Source organism: Eucalyptus grandis, chromosome 8 (assembly GCF_016545825.1).
Source record: "Eucalyptus grandis isolate ANBG69807.140 chromosome 8, ASM1654582v1, whole genome shotgun sequence".
In the NCBI taxonomy this organism is placed as follows: Eukaryota; Viridiplantae; Streptophyta; class Magnoliopsida; order Myrtales; family Myrtaceae; genus Eucalyptus; species Eucalyptus grandis.
In genome coordinates, this window is record NC_052619.1 from 56,298,735 (window position 1) to 56,309,983 (window position 11,249).

The window sequence follows — 11,249 nt, forward strand, 5'->3', positions numbered from 1 at the left end:
AGTCTTATTGCTTGTTTATTGGCGGAAAGAAAACTCTGCATGCTGAGACTTCTGGGGTTTATTTCTTTTTGAACCAACAAGTGGATTTTGTTTTAATGTTTATGCTACAATATTCAGGTCGCGCTGCATCTCTCACAGTGAAGCATCCAGCAGAGATGCACACCACTAACGATCAGCAAGCGACCGCTCTCGTGAAACTCCACTGCTCAGCTTCATTCCTCTTTCAATTGGAAAAAGGATACAAAGATGTTGTTTGAGCTTCTGAAATTCTCGCACTTAGACAGTCTTCGGAGTTTGAAACATCATGTAAAGAAGATCAGGACTGATTCGACACCTGCTGTTGAGAGTTCATATCTTCCGTCATCTCCCTTATGAGTTACAAACCAGTAGAGAGCACGGGCGCTTGACCTAAACAGTACTTCTTCCTTCTTTTGATTTGGCATCGCACATAGACGCACGCAAATGTGCGTCCTCCAGTGATTCCACTTCGTACTAGTCAAATGATCAGATACCCATGCATGTCCACATGGATGTAACCAAACCCAGTTTGAGTCTCTAGGAAAAGCGAAAATATCATTTTAGCAGAAAAAAGCTAGCAGCTTCAGAGTCTCGTGTACATAGAGAAATATTTGGGATCGGGACAAAGCCAATGAACAGACTTATTCACACTCACATCATTTTAATAGGTTTTGACAATACCGGCACTCAATTGAGAAGAGGACAAGTCCTGAAGCTTCAGAACATTTGGAAGAAGTCATGAATGTGTTGGGTGACTTCTTGAGGTCTTTCCTCATGGATGAAGTGAGCCACCTTCCATGACCATCACATCCTCTAGAAAAGGCACATACTTCTTGAGCCCGCCTTTGTGTATGAAGTCTTTAGTGCCTGGAGAATTGTAAGTGAGGTCCAAGTCACCGACCATGAACTTGGCTGGTACTCTGATCTGAGCCCCGGTCCATGGTGCTGTGAGCTCCCAGTTCCTGCAACATTATCAACACATTGAAATTAACATGAGACGTCATTACTGGACGGTAGTTGGAGAAACCTCATTGGGACATAGCTTCCAGGTGCAACACTCATGTCATGGTTAACTTAGGACACAAGAAGTCAGTGTGATAACTGATTAGTGCACTGAATTGTTTGGTTTTTCGGACTATTTCATAAGGAGACTTCATGAGATGAGTTGGTAATTGGTATTCAATTTTCTAAACTTAGAAATTTTCTACATAATATCACCATAACCAAGAAAGATAGCACTTATTTTCCAAGATAAAATGTCACTAGCATGCAGCATATGCTTCTAATTCACAAGGCAAGAGTTGGAATGGGCTACAACATACAGATCCAAAGCTCTGTAGTAGTTGAATCCACCAGTAAACCCTGTTGTCTCGTACTTGGAAGTATAATAGTCAACATCTTCCTCAGTCAGCCATGAGGGCAAGACGATCGGGGTGTCTGTAGGGTGCCCAAACCCTTTCCCTTTCGGCAAGAAAAGCGGGCCTGGGTTTCGGTATGTCAAGAATTCCTCAAGGACTCTCCTTGTACCGATCTGAGCAAACTCAGCTTCCATCTCTCCAGGCTCCTATAGAACATCAATCACCTAGCTCAGCTTAACTCAAAGCTAATCATTAACACGTGCAAGATACAGATTTGTTAGATATTGAATGATATGTGATGCGTTATGGAATAATTTCACTTGATTCATGTATTGTTGATTGTCTAGTCACATTAAGTAAAATCTTGTCACTGAAGTCAATCAGAAAAGAAAAAGAAGATAAAATTCTGCGAGATGAATTGCAATTGACATCATCAGCTCTATCATTGTAGTTAGAAAAAGAAAAAGAAAAGGCAAGGATGACAAGTGGCTCTATCATGCGAGTGTCCTCCCTGTTCCACTAAGTGATGCGCAATTCTGTCGGGTCAAGAAAAAGTCATTCTTGGCTATCGAGCAAGGAACGATCCATTTATGTTATTTCCAGTTATCAAGACTGATTAATTAGGTTAATTAATCAGTTTCAATAGTAGGAAAGCAGACAAAGGTGGCACCTTTAACAAACACCAAACATTAAAAAATTGCAGGAAAGTCACAACACATTAAACAAAGACACCACAATGGAACATCACATAATATTCGTTCTTAACACAAACTTGAGGCAATCGCATACTTATGATTATCTCGTGCAGTCATAATATTAGCGTTAGTTAAATTACCTAAGGAAAGGGAGAATAGACCTGTTTCACCATGAAAGCAAAATACCTCCTGTTTTTTCCAGTAGCAGGTACAGCGATTTCGACTAACTTGATCAAAAGTCAGATCCGGTCAATTCACTTTATCTTTCTTTGGGGGTTCATTCCAATTTCGGAGACCAAATGAAAGAATTTGCTTGCTTAGATCAGTTCTTCAAATATGGAAATTGCAGATTCGTAAGCAGGACAAGAAAAGTGATAAGGAGCTCCCGGCAATAAGGTGATTAGTGACAGTAAAAATTAGTAACGAGCTCAAAACACTAGACAGAATCATCTGCAGAACAGAAGAACAAAAGACTGCGAAGCCAAATCCTTAGAACACAGTCAAAATTAGCTAGACCACAAAGCCAAAACAACGTGAGACCACCTCTCACCCTCTTCCCAGAAAACACAGCTCAAACTCTATCAAAGTGCAACAACCATGTGCATGAACCAGACAACTTCGAAAGAATAATACCAGATATTAAACGATATATTAAACGATCGAATTTTTTCCTGATATATGACATGATTTTCAATCTCTCGCGTCATGTAATTTGCCCAGGTTCATGGATGAACCCGGAAGAGACTAAATTTGCAGGAAAAGAACCTGGAATCTGCAGATGTAGTAGTCTTCACCATACGCGGCCCTGAGGCTCTCCAGGGGCTTCCGGGCGGGGTGGCGCGGGTGAACGGGACGCTGAGGTTCACCAGCGCCTTCACTGGTCCGGCCGGAACAGGCACAAGTGCCACGCCGCGATCGCTCCCCAGTCGTGCCCCACCACGAACACCTTCTCCTCTCCTTTAGCCACGGCGTCCAGGAGGGCCGCCAGGTCCCCCGCCACGCTCAGGCCCGTGTAGCCCGCGGCCGAGGCGGGGGCGTCGGTGTCGCCGAAGCCACGGAGGTCCGGGGCCACGGCCCGGTACCCCAGGGCGGCGAGCCCCGCCATCTGGTGGCGCCAGGAGTACCAGAGCTCCGGGAAGCCGTGGAGAAGGAGGACGGTGGGGCCGCCGGAGGGGCCCTTGATCGCCACGTGCATGGTGATGCCGTTAACGGCGACGGTCCTGCTCTATGCCTTCCATCTCCATCTCTCTCTCTCTCTCTCTCTCTCTCTCTCTGAAGTATGTTTAAAGCTCTGTTTTTTCGAAATGGTTATCGAGAATTCAGGGAGGAGATGACGGGGAGGGAATGTTTTGGGAGGAAGGTCGAAAGGCGATCTGACGAAGACGAAGACCCACTTATGTCGTCCTGACAATGATGAAGTCAGAGAGAGTAAATGTTACTCTGTCCACGTGATGATATCTTAATGCGTTCAAATTAGCTACCGTCCAGGCAGCAGTTCGCTAGGACTCGTAATTGTTCAGACCACTAAAAACAACCGGCGACCAGTACAGTCATAACCCGCCGCCGTTTGGCCCTTGCCGTTGCGGTCCTCGGTACCGCTGGCGGTTGGGAGATGTTTATTCGGCACGAGAAGATCTAGGTTCGGTCGTAGGGCGTTTCGGATCGATAGCTGCACTTTTCTTATGTTGCATCGTTTAGGAAATACGAGAATTACTTAAGACTAGGAAGTCCACTAGCGCTGGTGCTCATCATTTGGAATTTGGGTGGACGACCAATTGGAAAATGCCATCTCTGAGATGGGACACGCGAGAGAAAAGAAAGCGACAAGAACGTAACGTGCATCGTCCCCCTTTTTTTTTCCTAATGCTTTTCCGAGGAAGTGGGGTCTTATTTTACTTGCTCGAGGCTCGACCGATGACGGAAAGCGTCAATGGGAAAGCATTAACGTTCAGACTACTTTTTGCCTGGCTCGGAGGGATTGCCCTTAGATCCAAGATCACAACTTGGAAGGGAAAGCAAGAGCAGCACTTTAAGGGCCAAGCGATTAGAATAAGGCAAAGTTGTATTTCCATCTCAAACTTCCTTCGATCGGCAGATGTTACGGAGGCCCGTCGTGACCCAGTGACCGCATGTTCCGCTTATGCCCTTGCGTGAATTTGTTTGGCTCGTTCATGAACGAGCCGAAATGGATCCCTGTACGATAAATCAGAATCTAGACAATTAATTCTTGATCCAGCGTGAGGCTAAGGCAATGAGCTCGGCATGGCATGAATGCGGATGGTTGGTGGGGAAAGGGTGATGGGGAGAAGATGGAAATTTTCAATTGCTTGCTTTTATTGACCAAGCAAAAGCTTGCACTTCAGCCATTCGGTTTAGCTTCGGAAGGCAAATACATCGGTTGAAGGAATCAACATGCTCTTCCCTTTTCCTAGGAGGTATATCCCTTGCTTTCCCCACCAAAAGACGAGAAATTTTTGTTTTTTTTTCTAATTTCTTGTCCGTTTAGCGATAATGAATTTGCTTGTATTTACTAATTATGATGGATTTTAAAAATATTTTTTAAAAATGATCACTTATGTGATTATAATGATTAATAAAAGAATTTTTTATCATTTACAAAAAAATTTAGACATAAATTATTATTAATACTGAAAATAATTTCTATTGATGGATTATTTCAAGTTATATAGATGATAATTTCTTTAAAAATATCCCTTTTTAATTTTTTTTTTTTTGCAAAATAAATAGACCCATTTGCATAGGAATGTGACATTGCTTTTTCCTATGACTATTTGAGAGGCCCGTTTGAGACATTGGATGAAGGCATCTTTCTCGTAGGTCATGGACATTCACTTGTCAATGAGGAATCTGGGAAAATCCCTTTTAATGGTCAGCAATATCATGACATTGGTGTTGGCCCATGAGGCCCAATTAGGTCCTCAATTCTTCCATAATAGATGTCTGGGCTCGGTTCAGTCCTCTTGTCCAATCCAATACACACAGTTTCGACCCAACCATGTTTGTCACTTCAGGCCTATTGAGTGCGGTTGCTTGTTTGGGACAATTTTTTCGCTTTGATGTATAAGGTTTGAAATCTAATTTTAAACAATGTAGAAGGTTCAAAAACCTAAAACCTGCCTGCTTTTTTCACTGTTTGAAAAGAAGTTGGTTCTTTCGACTGGAGAATTGAAAAGGATCTCTCTATCCCAGGCAGTCAAACTCCGTACGCCACACTCCAAACTCCAACTTTGACTCTTTTTAACGTTCGACATAAATACCTACCCTCTAACCACATTTGATAGAACTTTTTTGTCCTCGAGCCAGCCCGATGTACATAGGTCTGTCCAAACGCTCCTGAAAGTCATCAAAAGCCTCTTTCATCTCGAATAATGTGATTTCTTTTATAAGCCACACTACCGAGAATATTCACTCACAGAACCATAAAGTTGTACAAAGCCCCAGAATCAAAGCTCATGAGAGAGAGCAATGAAATTTCTAGGGATTGACATTGGAGAACTTGGAACTTGCATCAATTAACCAAGAATATCAAGAAAAAATGATGTGACCTGTCGAAACCATCCACTTGAGCTCAATTGAATCCCACGATTGCATGCAAATTGTCTTGCTCATGTGTACATTGAATAAAGCGCACTCAAGAAATGATAAGATGTTCAACAAAATATATAATTCCGAGCGATAAATGTTGTGATTGCATGTTGAATTTATCGAAGCTGTTCAAAACTCTTTATATATTAAAGAAATAGACGAAGGCAAGGCATGCATTTCTTTGATTCTTCCAAGAGAACAATTGCATCCACGAAAATCAATTGGCCCTTGTATAAACTCAACAAGTGATTTGGCGTATATGACATAGGGTCATCATCTAGATAAAAAAATTTTGAGGGCAAGTCAACAGGACTCTATTTTTTCCTTATTTCTTTCCCTAATCGTTGCATCCAAGGCAGTTGGACTTACAACATAACTTCCGAGTTTTGTCCTAAAACTAGCATGGTCGAGGTGCGCTTCTTTTTATGCCCTAATTGAAAGTTTGGAGTACGGCTTCCAAACTCGATCGTGCACGTCGGGACAAGTGAAGGCAGGGCCGCAGAGGGTAGCTATCAATGGGGAGCGGGGAGCCCATGTTCAACTGACGGAGGTGAACGTTGGGAGAGGGGATTGAATGAGAAAGCGATGGCAGGATGGCAAAGCCAACCGCCGGACCCAGCTCTGGAATCCCGCACATGGAGCCGCCGCTTCTTGTTTTGGAGGCTTCCTCCCTCAGTTAAGTCATTTGCCAAAAGAAAAATAAAAAATGAAAAAGATCAGAAGAGGCGATTGGTCATAATGTTTGATTTGGCAGGTCTACCGAGTTGAACGTTTTATCGGTCCACTTGACCAATGCGTACTGATGGTCTCTTATTTTGGCAATGTTTGAACATGGACCCTGAGCATATCGAGTGCCGGATCATGCGGATTTCGCGTGCAACGTACCGCAGCCTCTCGGGGGCAACTTACCCTAGACCTTGCCCTCTCTCGCTGCCTGCATCGATCCGGTCCACATGGGAGAGACGTGATGAATCTTGATTGAGATGACGTTTTATCAGTCCACTTGACCATTGCATACCAAAGCGGAAGACTTGACCTTTGACGTGGGGTCGATGGTCTCTCCTTTAGGCAATGTATGAACATGGATCCTGAGCATATCAAGCGCCGGATCACGCAGCTTTCGCTGCGACATGTCACGGTCTCTCAAGGGCAGTTTACCGTAGACCTTGCCCCTCTCGCTACTTGCATAGATCCGGTCCACATAAACATACACCATGAATCACGATTAAAATCTGTTGACGGTCCATATTATCAATATCACGAGATTCACCATGGGCGGACCAGTGTCGCAAGTTCACGCAAGAATCTACCCTTCTTCACTCGTGCTCCCTTTGGTTAAGATCACACCGAGATCCGCGACATCATCGGTTCCCAAGCGCCGTTGCATCCAGGATCACGTGCGCGCGGCGGAGCAAATGGTCACTCGATCTCTCTCGATTTAAAATTTCATCTCGCACTTACCGTTAATCCGCTCGGTATATAATATAGCGAGGCTCTTAAGCAAGCGAGGCCATGCGATGCGACGAAACCTACGGTCTAGTTTTTTTCCCGGTACATATCGAGCGGCCTCGATTGCCCTAGCACACGTGGCATCACAAGATGCGAGCACCGTTCTCACTCATCAGAACGAAAATCAGGAAGAGGAAACGTCAGATTTTGCGCATTCATTCAATCTCGAAGTGAAGAGAGAGAGTGGGGTGGAGCGTGCTGACCGGGTCAACGCACGAGAGCTCGCCAATTTCACTGTTCTAAAAAGGAGTGAAAAAAAGAAAAGCGAAAAGAGTCGGCAGCAGACACGAAAAGGGAGGATCAAAGCAATCCTCCCCATGGATCGCACGCCTTTTCAAGGGAATGAATTAAAGTCGGGGACGAACGAGAGCGCGCTCAAGTGACCAGGTAAATGGGGATGGGGGAGGAGGTGGAGGTCCTCCGCGGCGGCGGCGGCTCCTCCATGTTGAGATCCCTGAGGCTCACGTACGGCACCTCCACGTCCCCTTCCTCGCCGGCGTCAGCGTCCCGGCGAGCGGCCCCGACGACGGCCTGCTCGCCGTCCGGTACGGCGTCCCCGGGGCCGAGGTCCTGCTCTCGGCCAGGTACACGGGCCCGGACGCGGAGCCCTGGAAGGAGCGGGGCCTGCACCCGCCGCCGTGCGGGTCCTCGATGCGGTCCCGCTGCTGGTGGTGGTTGTGGTGGGCCCACCGCTTGAAGAAGAGGGAGCGCGTTCCTCCACCACCGGGTCTTGTTCTTGAACTTGTGGAGGGACGAGGAGGAGGAGGAGGAGGAAGGCCTCTTGGTTTTGTGGTGGTGGTGGTGGTGCGGGTGGTCGTCCTTGGAGATGGGCTTCTGGAGCTTGAAGTGGACGGAATCGGTGGGCCTCACGGCGGCCGCGTCTCGCTTGTGCCTCCTCGCTTCGCCCAGAACCTGCACGAAAAAATGTCGGACCCAGAGCTGAGCATTCACGAGAAACGAGAGACGCCCGCGAAAGAACCGGAGAAGAAGAAGGCGAGAAGGAAACGAGAGCCGGGACGGGACCTGGAAAAAGTCGAGCTGAGGGTCGAAGCCATAGTCGCTGAAGTGCTGTGTCTCCGGAATGGGGAAGATCGGAGACTTCGCTGACATTGTGGGCGCTTCTGGGCTGGCGTTGCTCCCCTGACGCGCGGCGGGGAGCAGCTGTGTAGCGTCGAAGCTCTTGCAGAAGAAGAAGAGGAAGAAGGAGAAAGTGGGGGAGGGGGACTAGCTTAGTTTTGATGTGATTTTGCTAGTTTTAAGGGGCCTGAGGTGGGAAGGGCCGTTGGCGTTGGGGGAACCTAGTAAATGCTTTCCATACCTTTTAGCATTTCTCTTTTTTTATTATACTTTGTAGTCTTATTTTTTAGGTAGTTTCATTTCGATGCCGTGATTCCTCTCATTCATTACTTATTGCGCCTCTCTCCGGTCGCGCATGTGGGGGCGACGGGGAACGCCGGATGATTATTACATTATTAGTAGGAGGCTCCTTAGCCCTTGTAAGCTCTCTCCCTTTTCGTACGAAAAGAAGAAAGGTTTTGATGGAAATGTTAGCTTTTACGTGTCTTTAATATGTTTTCTAACATGTGATGTAACGGGACTTTACTCCACCGGTGCACATGAGCCTCCAAGTCAAAGGTACACTAGCACTAACTCTACTCTAAACCAACAGGTTTGATTGCGATCCGAGGTTGGCCGTGGCGTGGGGTCTGTATCTGCTTGCCCTGTCGTCTTTCTTCGCGTTTTCAAACTTTGGTGGCGATGGACCGTGCTTTTTCTCCGAGCTGCTCCGGCCAAAGATTAGAGAAAGTCTGGGGATGAACACGAAAGGGGGGAAAAGCAGAAGGAACGAAAATTTGCAACTCTCTTTTGACTTGGGATTACTGGAAAAAGTGAGGAGAGAGAGCATTGCTAAGATTCATATGCACGTGATAGACCCAAATCGTTTCATGTGGGCCAAGCAATCAGAATAAGTATTTTTGAGTAATTAGTGAGACGGATGACCATCTAGACATAGGTGTTAGTTAAACGTCACTAAGCACAAGCTTTGCATGTCTTGGAGAGGAGTTGAGGGGATCTATTCCGATACAATTTGTAATAACTCGATTCGTTTCACGTGTGTCAAGTCCTTAAAAGGAGTACTTTGAATAATTATATAAGGTAATAATCATTTGGAGGTAAGTGTTGACTTATGAATCTATCAAAATAGCATCTCTCAACTGATGTGGGACTTAAAATATCACAAGCTCCATCAATTAAGGAGTTGATGTACTTGTCAACGTTGACCTGAATCGCCTAGCAATACTCTCCTCATTTACTGTGTGATTTGATCTAGTTTTGCTTCCTTCGTCATTATAAGAGCTTGCCAAGAGTCACACTATTCAAGCTCTCTCGCCCAAACAATCACCTCTTACCTTTGTTTGATCGAATATGGGCTTAATTCGTCTTTGAACCTTACAACTACTAGAGAGGGCCCTTGTCTAGTATCATCTATAATGTTTATGTTTAGTCCACGAGGGCTAAACCTCTGAGTAGCCACACAAAATAGTGATTATTTGGGGTGGGTATGGTCATTGACTTATGAATCAAATAACATCTAAAGTCCCACGTCGATTGCAAGAGAGTATGTTAATTGATTCATAAGTTAATACCACCTTCTCATGGTCATCAAATTGTGTGATTATTCAAGCTACTCTTCAAACGTTTAAAAAATCCGATGGACAAGTGGATTGACATTGACAATATGAATTTTTAAGTGTGAAATGATTTGGCAAAGTCATGGTAGCACGCTCAACTTGTCTAATTTACTGACTTAAAGAAATAAGTTACATTGAACTCAACTCAACTTGAGATAACTCAATTTCCTAACTCAATTTCCAATGCCCTCTAATATTTTGTACTTTTTTGGGAGTAATTTTAGGAATAAACTAGATCCAACCTGAAGTCTTATATGATCAGATCTTGTCAATGCATTTATTACTCAAAAAGTTATATGAGAAGTACACGAACTTTAAAGCAATGCAAAGTTTAAAATATTATAAAACAAAGCCAAATCTAAGAAATAAAGAGGACTAACAGATATAGTAGGGTTAAGCACATACTTGTTTTATAAGAATGAATTTGTCAAATAAAATAATCAGTGGATCTCACGTTTTCATCCGTGATGAGCACAAATCAAAAGTTTCCTCTTCACTAATCACGGTGTGTATTGCTAATCAGGGATGCGCATCCGCCCAAGTTCAACTTCCTCTAAACCATCCTCGTGCAGAGAGTCAAAATCAAAACAAAGCAACTAACCGAGTCCGTGGCCTATATAAAACCGGAGTCATCATTTCCGGTCAAACTCCATAGCGTGCACATGCCCATTTCTCTGACCAATCCAGACGAGACGATTCACGTGCGTTGGGGTGCATGTATTGGATCCGGCGAAACCAACCATCTTTCCTCGCGGACCGGCCCTGTACCTTGCATTGCACCCCCCATTAAGTTAGCTAGGATTCATCGGAAAAAGGACTTGGAACGGAAAACGAACTTTTTACAGTTCTAATCTGTTTTGGACTTTGACCCGTTGCTGAATTTTCGAAATTCTGCACTCTTTTTCCTTTTCCCTATCAAACACTCGTTTGAAATACTTCAAAATCTCTAATCCGTTTTGAGTTTTAAAATGGGTACACACGTGGAATAGATATGTTAAATGGACGGGCCAAATTAGATTGAAAGCGATCCAACCTAAATTGACCAATTTAACAATTTTTATACGATACATATTTAGTAATTCAAATTTAATTGATACCTAACTCAATCCATATTGATAAAATGCTTTCATCATACCCAACTAATATGAGAGCATGGAGTGAACGAGTGTGAAATCGAGAGAGAACCAGAAAGATCATCAAAGTTGGTCATGTATAAATAAGTTATGAATCCATCTAACATTCATATTATTTTCACATTTATCATTTTAAATTTATTTATAACCCATTTATTGAAAATGAGTTTATAACTAATTTTGACAGATCTAACATGGACTCAGGCTTGCCAAGGGGATGATAAAAGTCATTTTGAA

The 11,249-nt window shown here is 44.3% G+C and overlaps 1 protein-coding gene and 1 pseudogene across 1 annotated transcript; both read right to left on the reverse strand.

Moving 5' to 3' along the window:
* Positions 1 to 546: 546 nt before the first annotated feature.
* On the reverse strand, positions 547 to 3,564 carry LOC104415169 (epoxide hydrolase A). The gene is given in 7 exon segments (XM_010026422.3): positions 547 to 808; positions 810 to 980; positions 1,341 to 1,582; positions 2,837 to 2,916; positions 2,919 to 2,951; positions 2,954 to 3,294; positions 3,296 to 3,564. Coding segments are annotated over 7 exon segments (960 nt in total). The 5' UTR covers positions 3,316 to 3,564; the 3' UTR covers positions 547 to 735.
* A 3,811-nt stretch (positions 3,565 to 7,375) lies between these two features.
* LOC120287742 lies at positions 7,376 to 8,391 on the reverse strand (annotated as a pseudogene).
* Between the last annotated feature and the right edge of the window lie 2,858 nt (positions 8,392 to 11,249).